We start from the raw sequence: 25,334 nt of genomic DNA, 5'->3' as shown, positions 1-25,334 counted from the left end.
TCCATGAAAGACTTCAGCGCAGCTTTTGAGAGCTCCCGACAGTGAAGACCGCGCTGATGACAATACATTCGCGCTAGCGCAAGCGCGTCCGGTCGTGTCAGTAGAATCACCTACGACAGGTGTCTTGTTCAGTGAAACATCCTCTACCAAGCCGTAAAATGGTGTTCGAGTACGGGGATGCAGCGATTGAGAGCTGCCTTCTGGTGATGGTATGGTTCGATTTTGAGTCTCAGTACTGACTGAGTCATTGTCTTGAGACGCATATTGCGTGACGACTTCGCTTGTTTCTTCTATCTGTTGGTCAACCGAAACGTTCGAATCAGATCCCCGAAAAACCTGGAGACAACTGTCGAGAGCTTCCGAGCACAACGAGCGTGCGACAGAAGATAAGACACCTTCGTAAATGCTAATAGCTCCACTTGACTCACTGACACCAGTTATGATCGGCGCCTTGTCATGGGGGATACTGACCTCGGTGACACCACTTGGCACCTTGACGCAAGCAACAAATTGCGATTCGAGATCGGTTACCGGTGATAAAGTTGTTCGAGTTTGAACGAAAGCGTTGTCTGCAGGCGCGTATTCTGTTATGGGAATGTCTTCGTCACCCTCTTTGATCTGTTGGTACAATTCAGCCCGGCCCTCCGAGGAACTGGGATCAGCTTCGAGAGTCATCGCTATGCAGCTGTCACGAGCTCCTGGCAACGAAACAGCCAGGGCTGAAGTTAATGCGTTCTCCAGCATGCTTTTAGCCTTACTCGATTCGGCACATTCAAGCATGACAGGCGTCGCGTCGTATGAAACGTCACCATCGGATGCGCCCGTATGTGTCGTCACCGAACTGTGCTTCAGTGAAGACACGTTCTGTGGCTGAGTCACAGGGCTCTGTGCATCGTGGGCACGATATGTCTCTTCCTCAACGGCAATGTTTCCCCCTGCTTTGTCAATATCGGACTCCGTTTCGCATTTCTTAACAACGCAGTTTGAATGAACTGGATGACAAAGCCCTGTGCTACTGTTACGAGTTGCTGGCACTGAATCGACCATGCAGCCTGCACCGGTGTAATACTCTAGTTGGCATCTTTCTGCCGAACAATGACCAGGCTTTGAAGAAGCTGGGAAGGCCGCTTGAGTGCATAAAGCATCTCTGTACTTTTCTTTTTCATCGTTGCGTGACGAGGCTTGTCGTACATGCATCGACTTCCGTGATAATGCCCGACTGCCATGTTCGGGTCCAATCACAGCATTTGGGGCTTCGCCGACACTCAAGCCGCGTTCCATATCGCTGGCGCTTTGATGTGCATTCTCGATGCCATGTTCACGTGTAAACATATTGGTTGACGAGTTCAAATTGATTTCTCGAAATTGCTCAGCGTAATCGTGGCGTACTCTCGGCAACAAGGTAACCGCTCTGTCTGCGCCGTCACCACCACCTCTGTCCCCCAAACTTTCGAGAGAACAGTGATCGTCTTTTGTTGGTGCGGGGCAGATCTTCTGAGGTGCGAATGTGCTTGCGAACCATACTTCATCGTAATTACTTCTGACCTGAAGTGGCACACGACAGCAGTTTTCTTCTGCTTTTTGAGGCATGTCATTCAAAGTCGCAACGTCATAGGTTGCGTTCTCAACAGTTACTTCATTTGCAGGTACATCGTCTGTGACGTTCAGGTCAACTTTGCCAGGGAGCTCGATGGAACTGTCGCAGATTTCTGCAGGCGAGTCAGCCGTCACGCACACATTGCCGAAATAGCTCCCAGAGAGCTCGGAGCTACAGGCACAGTGTTCGGGCGGTGTGGCTTCGCTGATGCGAACGTCGTTGAAACGAGTCTCTTGCTTCTCTGAAGCGTTATTCAAACGTTGGCCTGACTTTAGAGCTGCTGGAAAGAACGCCTCTGTTGAACATAAATCTCCGCCGTAGTAGTCGCTAGCGCATTCAAGCACTGGTCCAACGGAGTGTACTGACGACTCTTCACCGCCTGGCTCGCCGCCAAGGTTCGCGTGTCCTGTTTGGTTGTGCTTCGACTCATTGCGCACTGGGAGAGAAGCGGGTTCGTGTTCGCTTCTATGAAACTCACACTCGAGCTCGTACACTGATGCTTCTCGTCCCCCAACACCTGCCCTCACTTGAGCGGAAGTGTCTCGGTTTCTCGAAAGCAAAGAAGTGAGGGCACCGCGCACGCGTTGCACTTTACTCGGCACATTTCCCACGACTAACGGCAAACAACGAGCTGCACTTCGAGTGGCCGAAAAGATTGTTTCGGTAGGACGAGCGTCTGAAGATGATCCTTCACCACCGAAATGTTCAGGGGCCGCCGCGACGTATTGCGAGTCGAGCGCAGTTGACGGAGTGCTGTCGCCTCCATCTTGATTCCTAACTGCAGCTTTGGGGTCGCTACGTGTTTCAACAGCAGGTCCGTTGGCTGCTCGGTCATTCTCCGGCTGGTGCCCGCTGTCTTGGTGGTGGATGCTCCGTTCGGCTTGGGCCTCATTTGCCGAAGAACTGTCTGTAGAATTGATACTATCGGAGTCGTAGCCATTCATGTAGCCAGGACCAAGATAATCGAGGCTTATCTCTTCCCCACCTTCAAAGCAGAGGCCGTGGATCAAGCGGCAGTGGTGAGGTCGAGCATCTTGTTCGACTCTGACGGCAGGGGGGCAGGGTGGAAGTTCGGCAGCGGCGCCCTCGCGACGTGACAAAAATTCATCCAGTAGCGGGACGTATGAAGAGGCGTCGTCGTCGTCGTCGCCATCGTCATTATTGGCTTCGCCGTCGACACTGCACTCGCTAGGCCGGCCAAACACGTCGAGCTCTTGGTGGAGGATGAGCCAACCGTACGGAGGCCCGAAGTCCGATAATTCAATGTGTGCCATCTCGGGCTAGGTTCGCTTGTCTTCTATAGCTCAGTCCACATACCTGCGAAGAGGAAATAACCGAGAGAGAAAGAGAGAGAACAAAAAGGCTACATGTAGTGTTCTCCAGGCACAGACAGCGTGCTACGCTCTACAGTGTAGGAAAAGCAATAATGACTTTCATATGCATAGCGTTTGAAGCAATGTGTGCGAAAATCCTAAAAAAGTAAGACAAAATCAACATTTGCGTGCTGCCTTCACAATTGCTTCTGTGGTGACAGACATAACACGATAAAAGACTTCGATTGTGGCAGCAGCTAAAGAAATTGAGTATCTAATAAGTGGAGACAGGTAGTCGGATCAACGGATCAAACGGCGACATTGGAACACTTTTTGCGAAAAATCAACTACCACTTCGAAATTTCCAAAATTCAGCAATTTTATAATATCTTCCTGTCATTCTATCAATTTTTTACTCTTCCTCAAAAATTTCCGCGCTGTTCAATAAATCAGCGAAATGGAATCTGACGAATTTCGCCGGCGAAACCGAAACGTGGACGAGCGCTACAGCCGTGCTCCTATAAGAGATCTAGAACGGGTGAGAACAGTTCCACCAACTATCTATCCACTTCGTTCCAGGGCGTGCGGCGCACTTACGTTAAAAAAATAAAATTTGGCTGCGGGGCAACTCAGTTATGCCTGGATGTGCGTAGTGAGAGGTACGGTTAATCTTATTGTTCAGCTCGGTTCTTTGTACGGTTACGCTCCTCGAGGTGTGCAGCTGGTTGTTCCTCGATCCTTACAGCCCGCTGCCTCCTTTTGGTTTCGTGCCGACGACGAAGCCCGGCTTCTTTCGGTCTCTAAGACTCACTTTCCATACCTGCTGACGAATTCCACCGAGCCGCCCCTTCTTTACGTACTATGCGACGCCGGCTTCTCTGTTGTTACAATGTGGTTTCACCGGCTCCTCCTCTGACGTAATGCCAGACGGCGCGACGGGAGGCGCTGCCAGCAGCGGTGGTTGCTAGGCAACGGCCCAGCTCGCGGTGCGGCCACCGGTCACGGCGAAAGGGCGAGAATACGGCAAATGCAGCTCTCGATGTAAAAATGAACTAACAACGTTTGCAATAGTAGTTGTGAACAGCGACGTCATTCTGATCGTCTGTTGCGCTCATCTGTGCTTCAGTTTCGGTTCAGTCGGTAAATTTGGCCGACCAACATTATAATACTATCAGGGGTTTTGCATGGCAAAACCACAGTGTGATCAAGAAATAGGCCGTAGCGGAGGACTCCGGAAATTCAGACTAGTTGGTGTTCTTCAACATGCACTGACTGACGTCACACAGCACATGGACCTTTAGCATGTCGCCTTTATCTTCCGAAATGCCACCACCTCTGGCATCGAACCCCCGACCCTGGGGTCAGCAGCCAAGCACCGTAACCATTGCATCACCATGGCGGACAGTCGAATTTTATCACTCCGCAGTAATCAGCAGAAGTGGCTTTTCCATAAACGTCAAAGCGGGGACACGTTCTTCGTATAAGAAGGGCTTGACATGACCTCCCATCAGCGCTAATAAAAATTGATTTCATTTCACTGATCACTGTAATAATTGGTATCTCCAGTCACCGTGAGATGTCTGTCACTACAGAAAAAAGAATTGTAAAGTTAACGAGAAAATATTACACTGCCCTTATTTAAGGTGCGTAGCTTTTTACTGTTCCGGCTTGTCGTATATCTAGCTAATGCGGAGTGATCACGTGCAAAATTGAAAGATGGACACTGGCTTAATACAATAATATTATAATTAATGGAGATAACCAAGGAATAATTGCAATAAATGGCTTAAAATCACTAAAATACTTTAGAAACATGCACCTGACTTTTGTGCCGTGCACTCAAGAGATGGCACCGCCAGTTTCGTGACACGAAATCTCCACGAAGTGGGCCCGCGAGGTGGCCGGCAGGAGTGGTTAAATCAAGCGCAGGCCATGACTCTCAGGCTACCGCAGACGGGTTCGTATCGCAGCCCGACTTTATTGCATAAAATTTATCCTGAAATTTCCCCTAAATGGCTCTAGCAGGCACTGCAAACGAATCGCTAGCCTATGACCACATGCTCTGGTGTTGCCCCTAGTTTCGGGGCACGGACCAATCCAATGGAGAAAAGTGGTTATCCGCTATCAAGAGTTCTGATGTCGGGGATGAACTGTGGGCTGTCCAGAGGGCCCACGATGTGGCGGTAGGGCTTGGCCCGACTGTCCCAATGCGGGAGCGGCCCGCTGCGCGTTGATTCGTGCACCTCAGGACTCAAAGTTTCGCATCAATGGAGTGGAAGCTGCCGCAATTATTTGCCAGCAATAGTGAAGCCAGATTTCGCCCACCGAAGATCTCAGAAACGTGCTCCTTTCTGGAGGGGCCCAATAGGAGATCACGAGGCCTTGATCTGTTAACCTACACGCTGCGCTAATTATAAATAAAAAGATCGTTGTGTCGTATGAAATAACTTATAGAGACGAGTATCGGTGACTTAAATCTCCTATAAAGTTTGCCCTGAATTGAGTACTTACTAAAGAAAACTAGTACAAAAAATTGCCCGCAGCTTCCCTCGGGGGAACACTGAGGAGGATGCGGAAGCATGTAATTGGTTAACGGGTGTTAAATTGCGACTTACTTGGGTCGATGGCTAAATTGGTTAACGTGGTTGTGAAATGGGGTGTTAAATGAGTGAACACGTACGGCACGTATGCGAAAGGGCGGTGTTTTATTTATTGCGACGAACCAACGGACGAGCGGCAACTGAGCGAGCGAGCGCCGACCTTGAGTATATATACAGCGCGACGGTGCATGCGCTGTCAGCTGTCGAATGTTCTCGAAGGAGAAGCGCGCGCGCGGCACAGATGGCGACGGCGCGACGGCGCATGCGCTGTCAGCTGTCGAATGTTCTCGAAGGAGAAGCGCGCGCGGCACAGATGGTGGGCGACGGCGCGACGGCGCATGCGAGCGCGTCAGCTGTCGAATGTTCGAGAAGCGGTGCGGACGGCGCGGACGGCGCACTACAAGGCGCGAGTATAAGATGCTTCCGCATCTAATATGTTGAACGATTTTGAGTACTTCGTACTCAACTATGGGAGAGCACTGAGCCGTCCCGCTAAAACAGTTTAGTGGCTGGTAACAGAGTTAGACACATGCCTGAATACACAGGCATGGTTCAGTGTGCACCGACGCTCGCGTAGGTTTTAAATAGCTAACTTTACCGTACAAGCTCATGTTTGTGTTACTGGTTTCCGTACCAATACTTTACCTTCCTGGTGCATTTAATGTGAAACTTTGACCGTTTTAACTCGGACACATGTATGCTTTTGAAGTGCAACAAATAACCTTATACTTGATGAACGCGTGAATATTGCAGTAGCAGAGAACGAGTGATTATTGTATCAGACGTAATGAATTAGCTCAACTAAGGCGGTGCGGACGGCGCGGACGGTGCGGACGGCGCACTACAAGGCGCGAGTATAAGATGCTTCCGCATCTAATAACTTTAAACACTTATGTGACCCTAAAAACTTTAAACTCGTTGGGCGTGCAAGGTAAATGTTCCTTTGCGATGGCCAAACGCGAACAGCAGATCATGCCTCTAGTAAGATGGCGTTCGCAGCCGCCATCTTACGGTGGGTACAGCTTTATTTCTGGGCAGTAATTACCACTCCAGCATTTTTTTTATTAAACCTCTTTGAACTGAACCGGGTGCGACTGAACCGGGTGCTTTCCTACCTTGCTTCTGCACGAAGGTGAACGGTCATGAGTGGGCGGAGATAGATCCAAAGCATAGAGTTTCATACAATAGAGAACAATCTGGCGCTGCGGTCATGTACCCCCATGGAAATTATGGGAAGTACAGGCTTTGGATTGGATAAGGTTAGCTAGCGGACTGTCTACAGATCTTTTCTACAGTTTCAGTTTCGTTCTTTGCGCAGCGCGGGTAGTGAGGTGTGGTGAGAAGCGCTGAAGCAGTGCCTTTGTTGTTCGAAGAGGCGTAAGACCACTAGGTCTCTTAATTTGCTGCGATGGTGGAGCTTCACGAGTCGTATTTGGCAGTTTAAACGAAGCGTCGTTCACTCACCACTGCGCATATAAGTAGCGTCTCGTGCCAGTGCAGGATATTGCATCAAGTTCATGTTTTTTTCACGAGCGAGTCTTGCCTAAACTCGTTTCAGTCGACTGTAAAATGGTGAAGAAGCTAGGTGGACACACCGTCACGTTCCGATAACTCGACATCACACAACAAGAGCAGAGGTGCGTTGGGTGCAGACCACTTGGACAGACGCACCTAGCACCGCAGAAGACAAAGCGTTAAGTGTTTCTCACTTAATACTGTAATGTTATTTCCATGAATAGATAATGCGTACTGTTTAGAGAAATCAAGCACGTTTGTTTTCAAATGTTGAAAAAATAATTCCTTAAATCTTGAAATTCATTAATTAAACCTTTTTGCAGTGAAACTTGCAGATACGCAGCCAACTTTTTTTATACGCTGGGCTAGGTATTCTGGCGCTGAAGTCATACTGGAAAACTCGACTGAACGGTGGCATAGCTTGAAGTCGCCAGCTAGTACAAAGGGTTTGCGCTTGTAGGGGTTTTATATTGCTCCATCGCAATTTCGAGTGACATTAGTCTGTTTTTTTTTTGTGCCTCACTTCCACGAATATTCGCGCGATGGATGCGGCCACCGACAAGGCTAGGTCACAAGGAGCTTCACCCCTGAAAGTAATGCATTTTTTGGAACACTCGGTATAGCTAGATGTCTGCACGTTGCAAAGCTGCAGCGAGAATATGTAAGTTCGCACTTGTGTAGAACGAAAATCGCGTTGTCTGGACTCACAAAATTATGCGCAGTGACAAGGAGCCCTTTAAGAAGTTCAATAGCCCAAGTAATAATTATACTACGAATGTTATCAGCCGATATGTTAAGCTCGAGGTCCCGTGTACCAGCTTAGCTGTCTCAATTTGAAAGAAAAAAAACGAAAAAAAAAAAGACATGTACACAAAGTCAATCTGCAGGGCCCACTGTAACATGCTTAATAATATTCCGATCAACGCTGTGGCAACTGAAACTTCAGAATCAAGTTTAATTACGTGCGCTTCAGAATCATACACACTTCAGAATCCCCGACAACTGCATAGACTGCCCCCGTCACCCGGCTGTCCATGGTGCGGGCACGAGACAGCCGACATGGCGCATATACTTTGGGAGTGCGACTGCGGTGTTCGCCACCACTACTCGGACGAGCGTGAGTGTACCCCAGGACGACTGGCTGAGTGGTGGCGAGCCGCCCTTCTCAGCCCACGTGCAGTGGACCAAATCTGGGCTGTCCAGCGAGCCAGGGCTATCGCCGAAGACATCGCACGATGCTCAGCGAACGACAGCTCCTGGATGCCTAGCCCGGGCCAGTAATTCCTCGTTGGATCCTAATAAAGTTTATTACCAACATTCAGAAGCAGCTGTGGACAAGCGCACGCCTTTTCCCTACGGTCAGCCAAGGTGGGACGAAACTTACAAGGCAGAACGCCTATAGCAACCATGCTCAAACGCGACTGGCTACAGTACGGCATAGCCGTTCCTATGCTGATAATTACTTTCCGAGAGACTCCTTTTCCGCTCAGGTTTCGAGACGCAGGCCGCTGAAGCACTGCGCTGGTAACTGTGGCACGAGAGGTCTGAAATGGTGGTGTTTGTTTGTTTTCTAGATAATTTTTTTGTCATTCGAGGAAGTGAGCACCGAGGTTATTAAAACTTTACCTCCGCGCCTGGTATAGGTCGTGAAAAGTTTACACGGTCCCATCCACTCGCATTCACCCGAGACGACGAGAAGGCGAAAGCAATTTCCCTTTTGTTCTCAGTCGATTCCCTCCCCCCCACCCCTCTAAAGCTTACTTCACCTCACGAGGTTTTGCAAGTGCCTCTGGTATTGGCCCACCCTAAACCAAGCGACGATGTCATGTGATGCGTCATATCGTGACACTGTCGCTTGGCCAATCTCAGAGGCTTTCTGCTGTAAACTCATGTCCTTTAGCTTCAACAACACAGTACTCGAATCGATTCAGCACCGCTTTTGAGAATCATACTCAAATAATTGATGTCCTAGGCCAAAGCAAGCCTTTCCAAATCTCAGAGGGCATACATTACGCGTTTGTTTGTTGTTTCTAACGCTGGATAGCTGACGCCACTTGTCTAAACGCCTGCTCTGGAGACGTCATTTTGAATTGCTGTGCGCTTTTTTTTTAAATACTGGACAGGTGAAAATTCTCTATTGAATTTGAAAATTCACTATTGAATTTTCTATTGAATATTGACGTAGCCTGGGAACAACACGTACTCTGAGAACAAAGCCAGGTGTATTTGGCTCCGCCATGTCGCTCCTCCGTCGCTGATTGGCTAAACCAATCTCCGGCAAACGGCACGAAAACGGGTCTCGGACCCATTTTTCGAATGTCGAATAACGGCAGACGTGCGCGAAGCAAACAGCCGCGCACGGCTGCCTGAGAACGTCAAACGACGAGGCATGCTTGCCGCTAGCGTGAACCGGCCCTAAGACACAGCACGCCAGCAACATATGGGCCGACCTACCACTGACGGCGTGGTCGGCGTGCATGGTTGCCGTGGTCAGCGTTCCAGTGGTACATCGTCAGATTTTCAAGTGTCGTAAATGGCTGAAATCTCGTCCGCTGCGCCGATGTTATTGTCGTGCGTATCTAAAAGAGCGAGTTCTGCGACGTGCACTACATTGGCATCTTCCTTGCATCATCATCATCATCATCATCATCATCATCATCATCATCATCATCAGCCTGACTACGTCCACTGCAGGACAAAGGCCTCTCCCATGTTCCGCCAGTTAACCCGGTCCTGTGCTTGCTGCTGCCAATTTATACCCGCAAACTTCTTAATCTCATCTGCCCACCTAACCTTCTGTCTCCCCCTAACCCGCTTCCCTTCTCTGGGAATCCAGTTAGTTACCCTTCCTTGCATACACAGCATTAACACAGTCCAGCAAACATGTCATGGACGAATAATGTTCACTGGGTCTCATTGTGTTAATAATGTTCGTGTTACACCTGAACGTATGGGAAAATTTATTGGCGATCTCGCAGTCAATATTCAGCTGCAGATGGCACTTTCGGCGGGTATAACTGTCTCGATAATGTGACTCATAAACCCTTCTCATAATAAATGACGGTTGGAACTTACTGTGTCCCATACTCACGCTGCATATCACGCGTTCAACGAGGAAGATGAAGCCGCAAGCAACTTGCGAACGCAGCGATTCATTATGGGGCAAACAAAGCGTACAAACAGCAATTCCTGCAGGAGATTTCGCCAACGCCGAAGAAGGTTGCCATGAAAACGGACGAGTCCATATCTCGCTCCAGACGAGGGGGGCGCGCACAGTGAGAAAATACCGCAAAGAATGCCACCGTACCGCGGTATTCGCAGTTGAACACGCCACTAGCACACAGCTTGCCCCCCTTAGTATGCCATGTGTTTTACAACATGCAAAGGCACTTTGATCAACGGCAACCGCTCATTGATAGACTCTAGCGTGCACGCCTGTTCCCGGTGGATGGATGGATGCGGAACTTTATTTGAAGTCCCGAGGTGCACGACTCAACGCGCGGCGCGCCGCTCCAAATTGAACGTCGAATTGTACCCTACGTCCCCTCTCCCGGCCACATGAACTCGACCGTAGTCTGTTTACGTCCTCAAAGCAGCGACCTAATGCTCGAAACAGCGGCTTTTCTCTCGTTGCTACGCCGAACAGGGGCGAAACAGTCTCTGCCGCATAATTTTGAGAAAGATTACTTACCGCAAGCAAGGACAACGGCACTTAAAAGATGAGCAGTCGTTCGATTGCCACGATCACTTCCACAGTGGTGATGTCTGTGGCACTCCCATAGCGGTAATGTCTTGCATGTCAAGTGGCTTGGCTGGGAGCTTTTGTGCCGTAGATGGTGATGATGATGATGATGATGATGAACCTTCGACTTTGCTGGCACTCGCCCACAAAGGGGGATCGGCCAAGAACCGGGCGTGGCGTGGCGGTGCGCCTACTTTGCATCACCGTGGTTTTGCAGTTGATTTCAACGAGTTTTGCCAAGACGCACTGACAACGAACGTGAACTTGATGTAATATCATGGAACGCTACATCTATGCGCAGCGGTGAGTGGACGACGCTACGCTTAACGACTTATGCAGCTCCAGCGTTGCAGTACATTGAGAGGCCTAGCAGTTTTCAGCTTCTTTGAACAACAAAGGCGCAGCTTCAGTCCTTTGCACCCACCCCACTACCCAGTCTACGCGAAGAACGAGACTGAAACTGTAGAAAAAGATCTGTAGACAGTTCACTGGTTAACGCGATCCAATCCGAAGCCTGCACTTCCCATAATTCCCATGAGGGTACACGATCGCAGCGCCAGATTCTTCTCTAGGTATTATTGTATGAAACTTCATGACATCGACCATCTATTGTGTCATATAACGCACACAACTTGTGTAACACAACTGGACAGTGAAGAACAACGCGGGCGGCCTTTTCGTAGATCACTGTAAGCGCTGCAACTTAACTGAGGTATAGGACTAGGGATCCGTCCGAGCGTTTGTCAAGGGCAGATCCTTAAGAATTTTTCACCACATCCGATTCTTATTGAGACAAAATTCTTGGTTCAATGTGTGATAGACTATACAGCGAAGTCCTCGAAGCTTTTTACATTGCGCGTGCAGGAGACACGTGCATTAGTAGCACGTCAGTAGATATTACCGAATAGTATAGGCTAACAAAAAGATTACCTTCATGTCGCGATTGAGCCTGAGCACGTGATGAAGGTGTTAATTGATTTTACGTGTATAAGTGTTCGTATTTTAGGGGCGAAGCTCCTTAGACCGTGGGTCGTTCCTTCCTCTGTATTCGTAGTAGTATATTATGTAGCCACCTCTAGTTTATGAGTTGCTCAATAGATGGCATTAAAATAAAAAAATACCTACTGTGACGTACATATCATCCGTAACAATATGAACAGAAGAAAAGTTATTTACAGTAGTATCGAATTTCTTTATTTGTAAAAAACTTGTGAAAGCAGAAAGAAAAAAAAAAGGCGCGGCCTTCCACATAAACTTCACTTCGTTCAACCAGATCTTGGGAAACCGGCAACCGCTACGAGCGTGCATGTGCCTTGAAACCGAAACTAGCGCTGAGTTTCCGGGGCCTGCTAAAGTCTCTGTAGCAACAGCTGCCACCCATCACTTACCATGCTTATCTACTCTACAAACAATGCAATCATAGACACTCCCAGTAATTCACAAAATGTCACAGAAAATTATAGAAGTCCGCAGCGGTGGAGCAATGGTTGTGGTTCTGGCCGCTAGCCAGAAGGTCGTGAGTTCGATTACGGTGCTTAATGGCAATCGGGCTTTTTGAGCTTGAATTGATGTGGCTGCGACTCGCCTTTATATAGTCGCCTTTGTACCCATAGGCGTGCGCACGGGAGGGGGGGGGGGCGTTCTCATTACACCCCCCCCCCCCCTTGCACTCAGCGTTTTCTCCTTCGCGAAGGCATCCTCCTCGCCAACTCACTTGAAAGACGAAGGAGGAAGAGATTATGGCAAAATTTATTTCCAAAGCATTCCGGGATCATCGAAACGAGAACAACTATTGTTTGATTGCCACACCAAACTACTATAGTAGGCCTTTTTTTATACAGTGGTGTAGCGGAGGAAATTTTTGATAATGGGTTTTGTCGACAGAGCCGCACATGTTGATGTACCTGGCAACGGTACCTGGTACCTATAATATGCAAGCGGGCGGTGCAGGGCGCGTTTCTCTTTCCCTTCTATAGACGCAGCGAAGATGCCAACACGCGTACGTGCAGCGTGAATATCATTATGGTGGCAATGAGATCGGTAATAGCTCGCCTGAGACAACGACCATTTAGAAAAGGAAAAGAATTCTCACCGGGCTACTCTTTTTTTCAGTTCCCGCACAGAAATATTTCACTGGAACGTGGTAAACAGGTGTAAAACAGTGCAGAAGAGAAAACCACAATAGCTGAGTCTTACCTTCATTCGCTAGACCTCTTTCGATGAGTAGATTCCCTTGTCTGAATAACGTACGTGCAATTAGAGAACGAATGCAACGAATGTTTCACAGACGAACCTAATACTGCCGACGACCAAAATGTTGCAGACGACTGCATCCCTCCACGAGCGCCATCTGCTTGTAACTGCTTCGCAGCAGATCGTATATTTGTTTATATTAGTTTTAATTGTAAAAAAACTGCTTAAATATAAGCGACATAGTTATTATAATACAGAAATTCATTGAAACTAACTCCTTCCGCGCGAGATCGATGCTTTGCAAAGACCTTTGTGTTTAGCAGACGACACATTGCAGACGGCTCGTTGCTGCGCATGGCGCCCGCTCAGGGTTCCCGTTGCTTGTGTTGGCGCGCACTGCTTTCCTTTCAATTCTATTTAGGTTCATTTCTGCGGTAAAATAAAGCTAAAAAGGCCCCGCTAGCCATAGAGGAGGAGGAAGCAACAAAAAGGGAGAAGGCAGCCATAGAGGTTTCTAATACACACTAGAGAGAACTCTGGCGCTAGTGTCTATGGGAGCTGCAACGCACGGCGCTTCAGCGAGCATGGGAATGATGGGTAGTACACACATTTGTCTAATTTTCGTACTTCTGGCCTGCTTTCGGCGCTGTGTGTGTTCGTGTGGCTTGGAGCTGTTTTCTCACGAAACAAAAATAAGCAAATGTTCAGCGATTGTGCTTCACCACCTCATTTCTTTAGGCTTACCTTTTCAAACCAGGTCACGAAGTTCAAAAGGGTTCGTTCTTTCCTTCGAAACAAAGTCGAAACACAGCAATAGACGAAGCCACAAGTGCGATTCCCCGCCCGCAAGTACGAAGACTAGGGAAATGTGTGTACTACCCCTCATTCCCATGGTCGCTGAACGATCGCAGTGACAGAGTCCCCTCTAGTTAATTTTAGAAAACTCTATACCGCTAACGGAGCCCTCAGACGGCATTGTTTACTCAGAGGAGGAGCGGGAGCTCCCGAGGTCACCAGTACCAGCGCCTCCTCTATTTTGTCAAATAGAGGAGGCGTTGCTAGTGCAAAAATACGCACGTGATTGATTAAGTGATTCTAGAAAGGAGGGCAAACGTCTCACAAATGGCAGTTCAGTGGAAGCAACAAACAATACATGTGTGTTCATTACAACTAATACCCACACATTAGGCCACGAACAGAAAATCAGCTCCGTAGTGTGGCAGAAGAACCTTATGTATGTGTGATAAAAAAAATCGCAAGGAAACAGGGACATCCAGGCGACACGTGAGTAAATAGTTCGGACGTTTATACCAGTTTCTCATGATTGGAGATGAATTATTATACACTATTGTGCGAGAACTTGACCTGTGTACGAAGAAGCGAGTGAAATATTTGCGTAAAACGGTTCTGCTGTGCCCGTCAGCAGCCGCAACAAGCTCTTCAACTTCGCGTCACTCTAATATCCCAGATGATTTAGGTGATGCCTTCTAGCCACCATAGCCGAATTAGCCGAATGGTGATACGAACCACTATAGCCGAATTAGCCGAATGGTGATACGAATGCTGTTTGTAATTTTTGTAAAATGTGCTTGAGCGAGCTCAAAATAAATATATAGTTTTTTCTTGCGCATTGCACGTAGCCCAATTACAGTAGATATTACGGAGCGCCGCACGCCGCCAACACCCTCGAGCTCGATCAGCGAAGCGAAATGGTTAGAGCAATGAAACGGTGCTGTTAGAACAGTACAAGCCTCTCTGCTAACTTCTCCTGCACTTCACCGGTACTGTCCGAACTACGTTGTTGTTCGACGAATTTTCAGAATTTCGACGTTGCGGAAAGCGTACGCGTGTATTCGTTGAGATGGGGGACGCGATCAACACTGTGGAAGGAGTCCGAGGACGGGGAACCACTCAGGAGATCGCCTATGGCGGGTCGATCGGCGAGAGCTACGCTGGCATCGGAGATTGCGGGCGACACAACCTTTCAGCTCGAAATCCAGCAGGCGAGTCTCCTTCGTGCTAAAAATGTGGATGTTGTACGTGTTGTTCTCGGGCTTGGTTGCAGCACTTAATAGGGCGTTATAGCATCTCTGGTATTCGCAAAAGCGCCTCGTAAAACTAATCGTGCCCCAAAACTGGCTTCCAGATGAGTGGCGCCATCTGTCGAGGGTTAGAAACAACTAACAAACGCGTAATGTATGCCCTCCGAGATTTGGGAAGGTTCGTAAGCCTACGTACAACATTATTTGAATACGGCTCTCACAAACGGTGCCGAATCGATTCCAGTACTGTGTTGTCGAAGCTTAAGGACATGAGCCCAAAGCGAATGCAAACATCCGTTCGGAGCTTACATGCTACAGAGCGCACGGCAGCCGCTTCATAGATTCTAGGTGGTGGACAACTGCATTCGGAAGAGCGGTTATGTTTGTCGAAAGCTGAAATGCCTCGCTGGCGAAGTTTGCCGTGCACTTTGAACAGCTCTCCTGCGGGCGGCGCCGGTCTACGGCACCACAGCGTCAGGGCACACTTGCTATATCGTGAACCGGTCATAGCGCAGAACACTCCTTAAGAATTTTTTCAGGTCCAGTTTCGAGTCGAGGAGCGTTTGTTAACACGGGACCGTGTCTATTAGAAAGCAAGGAAGGAATGAACATGAAGGAAAGAAAAGGCAGGGATGTTAGCCAGTTTAGAAGGGCTGGTATGCTACCCTACATTGGGGAATGGGGTGGGGGAGTTAAAAAGCGTGCGTATACAAAGAGACAGGAGAGAGCAGGCACACAAAGTCGCACTTCACAGTGTGAAGTCTTCAAAGCACATTAAGTTTATACTCGCTGGTGCAAGTGTGTTGCCTTCAAGAAGTTGAGCACCACCCTCGTCACCTTCACCCGCAATGCCCTCTCAGATCGACATTACAGAATCGTTTCTGCCGTCATCATTCTCCGATCTATGCGAGCTAGAGAGGCCGCTAAAGATGTTTTCCGCGCATTGTAGCGACGACAGTCGCAGAAGATGTGTTGTAATGTTTCCTAGGTACACCACAGTTGTCGCAAGAAAGGTTGTCAACCATTCCTATTCGAAAGGAGAATGACTTCATGAAAGCCACTGTCAGCCATAAACGGTAAAAGCAAAGTGGCATCATTTCGGCGTAGTCTAGTAAGTGTATAGAGACGCAAATTGTTCAGGCATTGGCGGTGTTGGTTGCGCAGTTCACTTGCTGTATTCCTATCGGAGGAAGTGACTGCTTGTGCGGCCAATCGAAGTTGGCTGGTCCATTGGAAAAGTTGCACCAGTTCCACCCAGTGTGAAATCTGCAGATACAGCACGGATGCGGTTCAGTGATTCCTTAGTGATTTTCTGTGAAGTTTCGTGACTTCGTGCGGGTGTGTGTGATAACGTTATTTGTGGAGTAGGGATGCACGAAAAAAAAAACAGCTTGTCACAGCCTTTGCAACACCCTTTCCTGCTACAGTGACATTACACCGATTCCACGCTCCCATTGTGAAGCTACCGCGTCATTCGCAACCGACGCAGTTAGGCCCCATGCAGGTGTATCTTTCATAACAATTATATTGACTGTCTCCGGCTAGTTTTTGCCGTCGTCGTCGCCCTAGCCTCCTATTTCTGCGGAGAAAACATGGCCTTTCCGGCCTGGGTCGTCTGCGCGCGTGCTTATCTCCTGAACGAACAGGGTGGGGGGGGGGGGGGGCGCTTATGGTAGCCGCGCTATTGCGGCAACGATCAGCGCGCGGCTGGTGCCCCCATAGCAGGTAGGAGCTTCTACAGGCTGCCCTCTCAACTCGAAAAAACGGTGTCAAACGTGTACTTAGAGCGGCCGTGTTATCTTACACCAGCGTTTTGTAGAGTTACGTAAGATCCAATCTAAATGAGTTGACCGCCAGCCTCACTTCGTATATCAACGCCGTCGTTACGCACCAGCCTTGTCGTGGTCATTTACTGTGGCCGCGCCGCAGGAAACTTGGTTTCTTAGCAAGTGCATGTGATCAGAATTAATGTTGCTCCTAAAGATGCTAACCAACGCATTCAAATACGTTGCTATCACATTCATTGCTTCGTCCTTTTGGCGAGACTGTGACTTTTCTTGCATACACAAAAACAACTTTGAGGACTCGTTCCTTTATTTGGCACAACACCATAGTCAAGGCGTCCAGATTATGAAGCGAAGGAAAGTATATGGAACGTTCATTGCACTGTGTTAAACGTATTGCAGTGATTGTGACATAGATGGGAAGGACGTAAATTGGACGAAAGGACAACTTGACGCCGACAGGGACCTAAGTTTTGGTTGCAGTCCCGGTCCTTGCCGGCGGCAAGATTTCTTTTAGCCAGACTTATTTATTTCGCGTCTGTATCACAATTACTTCGGTACACGCAAAGCATCACGGGTAACGACCCCTATGATTATGTTGGCTTCATTAGCTGCGGCTTTTCATCAACGCTACTTACCGGGGCGTGACATGCAACGAAGACACTCATCTGTCGTCAGGCCCGGCCTTGTAGAAAGGCTCCGCTGTGAAACCGCCATTGTTCAAAGAAGAGGTTTGATAGGTCCAGACAGAACTGCCCCAATTAGCATGAAGAGTACAGCACCAGACTACAATTTGAAAAACAAGTCTTCAATTTGATTTTTTTTTTATTCGGTACAAGTTCAACAGCGCAATCTTTACGTGCTGTCCATCTCTGTAACAAGATATACATCGTTGTGCACGAAGGATAACAGCGTTTCGAGGGACAACAAAAAGAGAACGTGCAAGAGGAAAAATTCATACCCTGCGAATAGTACAGATGCAAGCAAAACAACAACACATGGAACTGCGCGTAAATAAATTTTTCAGCTGCCAAAGCAACATCAAGAATAACTTGGCAAATGTATGACAAATCCGTGCAACTCGTACATGAAATATACAACAAAGAAATGTAATAAAGTGCTCACGCTATGCGTACTTTGGCTTGCCGCTGCCCGGAAAAGTTTACCAAGAGTTCGCGAGCGATTCGCCAAAAGAGAGTTTTCGCTATGCACCAAGCTTGAAAATGAGACTTTCACTATACCTCATCCATTATGTAACTCCCTTCAACGGCTTCACCACAGAATAGTTACAGCCAACTTTCTTGTACCCATAAAAAAGGATGATCTAAAAGTTAATAAAAAACTTATGCAAACATTGCCTTCTTATTTCGCGCTGTTTCTTGATTGGCGCGTGGATGCCGCGTCAATCACATTCATGAAAAACTTCTTGCAGACACGCATATGATAGCATCACCAACTGCGTCATCCCCCACGAAACTCCAGCACATTTCACTCCAATATTTAGCACCCAGAGAAAAGGCCTAATCGAGTTAGGCTGGAAATAAAGCTTTAGCACCAAAGCAATCCTGACGCATCTCAGAGATCTGGCTGTGTTTTGTGCATACTTTGATGGCCACGACTTTCACGTCGTGAGCGCACATCCGGGACTTCACTTCAATTAGGTTAGCGCAGTCACACCACAATATATTAAGCGCGGACACTTGATGCTCGTTAAATATCGCTAGCAAGGTTCACCATGAGGGTTCATTTTTTTTTCACACTGTTGCCACTGACATTTTCTCCACATCGGCAGGCATGCTTGTCATGTTTTCTTCACTAACAGGGAACTGGCATTTGTATCGACAGGAGCGCTCTGCGTTCTCAAGAAGTAGAACATTGATTACAAATGCTAAAGCATATACAATAAAAAGCCACTAAAGAAGAATGAACAAAGCTTTTGCATCACAATCTAATGCTGACATTGAGGCACAGAGATAACTTTCACTCACTGATGTAGATTGTAGACACTGGCAAATCAAAAGCAATCTATTGTATTATGGTTTAAGATTGCAGCACGAAAAGCAAGAACGACGAGAACATAGCCCTCAAGCCAGCACTGATTTCGCTGGTTTTGTGTAATACTATTTTCTACATCTACTACCTGCACCATTTTGCACATGCTAATAGCATTGTATGAAACGAATATGATATGTTGCAGGGACCGCTCAACATTTCGCGAAAAACTAACTCTTTTCCAAAATCCAAATACGATGTCCTAACAGCACATAAGCTATTGCGTTTATAGTTGTTTTACTGTACTCCCAGAATTTATTTATCGCCTATTATATTATTTATGTTTTGTTGTGAATGTTATTTCTGCTTGTGTTCTTTATTTGCTCATTCATTGTAATCAGTGTGTACCCTCATATTGTTCCATTGCTTAGGAACTTACAACTTGGATGTAATGCCTTCAGCCCCTTAAGGTTGAATAAATGAAATGAAATGAAATGTAGGCCCGTTGTCTAACAATGATTACGGTAACATATTGTAGTGAGTCTGGGCGCTGAATGCACCAGTTATTCGAACAGACTGAACCACGTTAAACAGGTTTGCTGACTTCATACATAACTAATTAGTGCAAAAAAGACCGAACAATGCGAAGCAAATAGACAGGAAATAGAGCTAATCGCTTTTTTTGTTGTCTTGTCGTTCGCACTTTCCGCGCTTATTAAAAATGACCCAAGTCAGAGATTCACACGTACTGGCACAACTCGCATCTCTAAAATTGTAAAGGTTCGCTTGCGCCACTTATACATGATGGCACTAGCGGGCTGTCTTGGTCCTCCGCCAACAATTACTATTGCACGCGAACAATGTGTTTCACACAAGTCAAGTTTCTATTTTAGCTAGCAGGTGTAGTCCATGTTTGAATGAGGTCAGACGTTTAGAGAACGCCAGCATTCTCAGATAACGTATATTAAGGAGAGTTAGATGTGCACAGAGCATTGATTGATTGACTTCCTTTCTATTGCGCGAGATCTAGTCTTAGCCAAAGTCAAAGGATATTATAACGTGACAACAGCGTAATACTAATACTAATGAAAGAAGCGTACGTAATATTGTAGAAAAATGTGCTGCAATCCCATAATGCAGCGGGACTCTGTAAAAGATTTTGGCTTCTTCGTATGTCTCTGTGTCGACAGCATTCTGTCTCAGCGGATCTTAGCGAGCTCGATGGTTACAATACCGACTGGAATATAAAGCACTAATTTTGCTACGTGAAGAAAAGGAACCGTGAAAAAATCACAGGACAAGTGACGAGCGAGTCCTCGTCCCAAAATTTGCGCCGTCTTTGCACCCTGTGTGATCTCATAATCCCCAAACTCTGCATTCTGTTATTGAAGTTTGAAGCAGTTTATGCTAATTTAACGAATCGACGAAAAAAAAAACGGCTCTGTACAGCCCAAGTAAGAACGTACAGAAGCGGGTCGGTTGTCCACGACGAGGCTTCAAGAATGACAGTGACGTGGGTATGCGTTCGTCGCGGGACCTGAATGAGGCGCACACACGCGACTCTAACACAAAAGGTCAATGACCAGCACACTGGTTTACACTTCCTTGAGGAATCCCCACTGCACGCTTTGCACTGTAACGCAGGCGCCTTTCCTGTTGCACTAAATGCTGCGGTTCTTGATATCAGATCATTCTAGCCGAGATGTACGGTAAAAATGTGCGCACGGGTTAAAGGGACACTCTAAAGTGGAACAGTAAATCAGCTTAGATTGAAGATATATGATCGACAAACTCGTGTGGTTGATTTTCCCGCCACAGGTTTTGCAAGAAATGAGAAAAGCTGTGCCAAATGTATCGCTTTAAACTTCCCACCGAAAAAAATCTCATGCTGACGTCACAAACTTTAGTGTGTTTTTATTATTTTGGCTACATTGGCTCTACGAAATTTCTCGAAAATTGGCATATCAGGTCTCCGTATGTATCTAATTTTTTTACCTGGTACCAACTACGTACATCCTATTAGACTCCATCAATATCAATAACGTCTTGGTGACATGTGGGGGGACTTCACGGTGGCGTCGTTAGCCACATTTTTGCGCGTTCTCTCGCCGCTAACGAGATGTTTTTAATACCGTAATTCGCTATACGAGTAATTCGCTAATACCAGAACCATAATTTTTTAATCTTTAGTGATGGTTAAAAGTGCTTTGGAACCTTCCTTTCGTACAGGCCAGGTGAGAAGCTATGGCAATTGTGTAGTCTCGCCTTTTCCTTTTGAATGGCTTGTACAGGATGAGAATTGTAACATACGCGAAAAAGAGTGAGAGGTTACTTATGTAGTAAACGTTGTTTTCTTTTCTGTAAATATTGCAAAGTGCTTGAAAAAAACAACAAGAACTTTGCTCACACTTGTGAGTCGCCTGCAAGAGTTGAAAGTGATAGCGAAGCCGAGCCCTGTCCGCATCGGCTTCAACCATGCCGCAAGGAATGAATATCTGTGCGCGTAGCATTAGACATTTTCTAGAATGTCTACTTCATGTACAGTTGCTAAATGTCCACTACGCTATAATTCCTTCTTGCCAACGGGCGAATGGCGGAGTATACCAACTACTCGAACCAAGGTGCTACACACAATAGTTGTCAGCTTTATACTACCCGCTCGTTGAACAATTCAGTATTTTCACACCGGGCGCCGTTCTACCATACTGTCACGCAATATGACAAGCGTTAACGAGCATCCACCCACTACATGACATTCGCGTAGTTGTCTTTTTTAACGAAGCAGTTTAAAACTTGCTTAACAGCGTGCTAGAACGCCTGCTTGCCAAACAAAATGCCAGTGTTCGATCCTCCCTTGGCCGAAGAAACTTTAGTAATTATTTATTTACATCTATCTCGAATTCCTGCTCAGGGATAACGTCGATTTTTTTTCTAGCGAAACTAATGACGCCGATATCAGAATTTCTGCGGCACGAGCTGTTTAACGCTGTTGCGTTAAAATATCTCTAAGCATCCAGTGGTGCAATAACGCTATCTGCTTACCATTTGTCGGAACATTCTCCAACCCCACATTTATGTTATATTGTAAAATTTGTATACATCATTGCCTCTTTTTTTCTACCGCATCCCCTTAACGAGGCTTTGCATCGCGGCTGGCTGAAGCCTTTCGCCTCGCTATTAGTAGAAATAATTAACGCCGGCTTTCTTAACTATAAGACAAATGAAGAAGCAGAACGCTTTCCTAAGGCGGTTGCATTCGTTGGTGTCGTCTTATCACTATAAATGCGACTAGCATTATCTACTGATGTTTTTTTTTTTTGCCCTAGCATGCATTCACGGAGCCACGCATACGTCCAACGCTCTATACGCCGTCATATTACGATACTAAACGCTATTCTAGACTTTTAATTTTATACACTTACAAGAACTGAAAAGCGGGGGCAATTAAGCTAGTGTGCGGTAAATTGGGAGTAAAACGCGGAACCCATTTTAAGGCAAACTTCAAAAAACTTGCGGAAAACCATTATTAACGGCAAGCAACGAAAGTTCTGCCTCTATACCCCGTTCGTCCCCTCCAACTTCCCCACCCTTTCGTTACATCATTGATGATGATGCTAACCATGGCGCATTGAGGGATAGGAAAGATGAGGTGTACGGCGATGCGGGCGTATTTTAACGGTGGCTTTGACTTTTAAAGTGAAACCTATTCTATAGGAAATGTGTGCAAAAATAAAAATAAACAAACTACCGGATTTCTAGAAAGCGCTAGCAAACTCCAACAGGCTAGAGTGCGGCACGCTCGCAGCGACATGGTCTGACATGTTTTTGTGTATACCTAGCATGCCCTTTCGGCCAGCTACTTACCCTGTTACACAAACTCTAAACGCAAGCCGCGGCTTGTAACCCGCATACAATAAATCGCACTACTTCGACCATCTTGTTGCTTTATACATCATTAGATGAATTGCAGTGTTTCCATCATTATCACGTATCGTGCAGGGGGTCTCAAACTACGCGACCCATGGACCTTTTGCTAGTCCCCCAGCATGAACATTTCATTTTATTTATTCTGCATCATTTCAAACATATATATCTCATCCAGTGATTGAATGAGAAGGGGTGGTGAAAAGCTATCTGAATGCCTGAAAACGCACCAACCCAATGATTACGCGGTGAAGACATGACTGTCTTCATCCCGCGTGTTTTTTGCAATTTGCTGAATCGGTATGTTCGTGAGCTACACATACACGACTCGCTTCGAACATTAATTTTGTCACTAATGCGCCCACAAAGAGCTGATATATAATTACGGAACAAAAGCCCTGTAAGATCAGTATCGATATGTTTCTGGAATTCTGACTTCAAATCCCCTTGAGAAATGACTCCCAAGTAGGAAAATCGTTTTCTGAAAGGGTAACGGCGAGACTAAATTTCATGACTACGGCCCGCTATTGAAGGCGAATTTCGTTCTGCAATACACGACGACTACCCGATCAGACACTTATGCTTTTAAACATGAAAATTCCTTTCAGCCGTCCACCACCACTCATAGAGTACAAACTCATTCTCACGCACTATAGTTCAGATTTACACGCAGCGCGTGGCGGGCAAATGATTTCGCACCAGGCGTTGCCAGGTCACAGTCACACTCACACATTGAAAAATTGCCGAACACTATTTCTTCCATCGGCGCATAACGCGATAGATAAAACAATAACTATAGCGATGGGCGAGATTTTTTTTTCGAAGTCTTTTGTTTTGTTTAGCACTCGTGTTCGTCAACATTTCTCGTCGACGCTTTCTTTCTTCCCCAGTTCGGCAACAATGCGTCACCACAGACGTCAGATTTCGGTTTCATCTGCAGCGTGGGATGTCCGCTGTAGACGAGCGAGTGGATAGATGTGCATGTCTCAAGATGCCGGCTGTGCCAAGAGGAACGCATAGGTGACGCCGTCATCACGCGCTCGGTTTCTGGATGGAACAGGCTAGGAACCGCTGGATCAGCTTCTGGGCGTCTTCTGGCAGTGGCCTGCGCACAACAGCGAAACAGGGGAAAGCGTGATCAGACAGCTGTCGGAAACCTGCGGGACAGTAGCAGGACTGCATGTCCGGTCAAATCAGCAGTTCTCAAACGGGAGTACGCGAACCACAGGGGGTCCAGAAGCTATTTTCAGAGGTAGGCAAAACCCATGCTCCAGTGAAAAAGAAAAAAAAAAAGAAATATATTGGGGGACCCTTAAGTTTCGTTTATAAGAGTTGAACGCGATAGCAAAATCCAGACCCTAGCGCAACCTTCAACCACTAAGTGCACACTTATTAATGTTTTGTTACATACACACGCACGCACACAAACACGCACACAGTAGATTGGACCAGCGCACGCTCTTATCGCCGGATGGGCTCGTTTTCGGCGAACCAAATGCGTTAAAGGGGCCTTGAAACACTTTTTAAAATAACCGTGGAATTAATACACCTGAAGACCTTATTACCTCACAAATTCAACGCCGCAAAATTTTAACCATCCAGTGCGAGCGGAGTTTCAAAGGTTTGTCGCAGCTGCAATCACATTATCTCTTATGTCGTCCCGACGAAAGCGCTGAAAGCTAAGCAGGGAGGGGCGGCAGGGCAAAGAAATACCGCGCCTTGTGACCTTGAGCACTTTTTTTTCTTCGAGCGCCAGGCTTATTCAGTGTGATCACACGCGCACGCGTGGACAAGTAGCAGCCTCCCGCGGCTTTCTCGGTAACTTTTTCGGTCACAGAAGATTTTTCGCTCACACAACGGGGCCGACACCGGCGGCGGATTTTCTGCGACACGAGCTCTGTAACGCGATCGCGTTAAAACGCGTTGTTTAAAGCTACACCACTATTTAGCGGCCCTTTTCAATTTGTTTCTATACTTCACCGCGTTACATTCTTGCATTTCGGCGGAGCTGACTTATGTTTTCCCTTCTTCATGAGACGGCTAAAAAGCTGTTGCAGTTTTTATACGGCATATGAATAGCATGTTCTTTTTTTTAAGGCTTGTATACTTGAAAAGAATACACAGCTGGAAAACAGGTTGAATGTGGCCGCAGACCGCACATCAAATCGGCAAAGCTGTTTAGAGTGAAATAGCATGACAACCATACTTTGCAACGTAGAAATGAAAGGCAGCTGCTATTTCACACTGCACGCTGTGTTAATTAATGCCCCGATCCCTCTTTAATCCATCTAATACTTTAATACCTCTAAAAAACAACTCATTTTTGCGGAAAGACAAGAAATGAATGTGATAGCAACAAATGGAATGGCACACGAAGTAAGGCTAGCAACAAACTTGTCTAGGATCCGTACCCGCGCATCTCACACAACGCTGGTGTGGGGGAATACAGCCACTCCAGGGAGCGAAGCGGATTTCGTGCTGCCTGTCTTCTCATCGCGAATTAAGCGGTGAGACAACATCACGTACGAGCTGTCTACAGAAGTCTGTCGACATTGCACGCGCGAACGCGTTATTTTGGCCAAAGCTCGTAGCAGCCCCCCCCCCCCCCCCCCCAAACACTGAGAAACAGTAG

At 47.0% G+C, this 25,334-nt stretch overlaps 2 protein-coding genes across 2 annotated transcripts in view; one reads left to right on the top strand and one right to left on the bottom strand.

Moving 5' to 3' along the window:
* Positions 1-25,334, top strand: part of LOC142817725 (uncharacterized) — a 461,268-nt gene that overhangs the window by 98,135 nt on the left and 337,799 nt on the right. The gene's annotated exons all lie outside the window — the stretch shown is intronic.
* LOC119174728 (17-beta-hydroxysteroid dehydrogenase 13) overlaps positions 17,594-25,334 on the bottom strand; it is a 141,478-nt gene continuing 133,737 nt past the window's right edge. Inside the window, exon 6 of the mRNA XM_075895192.1 lies at positions 17,594-23,807. Coding sequence (XP_075751307.1) covers positions 23,735-23,807 — 73 coding nt within the window. The 3' untranslated portion in view covers positions 17,594-23,734. The remainder of the gene's footprint in view (positions 23,808-25,334) is intronic.

Source organism: Rhipicephalus microplus, chromosome 5, assembly GCF_043290135.1.
Source record: "Rhipicephalus microplus isolate Deutch F79 chromosome 5, USDA_Rmic, whole genome shotgun sequence".
NCBI lineage: Eukaryota > Metazoa > Arthropoda > Arachnida > Ixodida > Ixodidae > Rhipicephalus > Rhipicephalus microplus.
The sequence above is the reverse complement of the archived record's forward strand: the minus strand, read 5'-3'. Positions and strand labels throughout refer to the sequence as shown.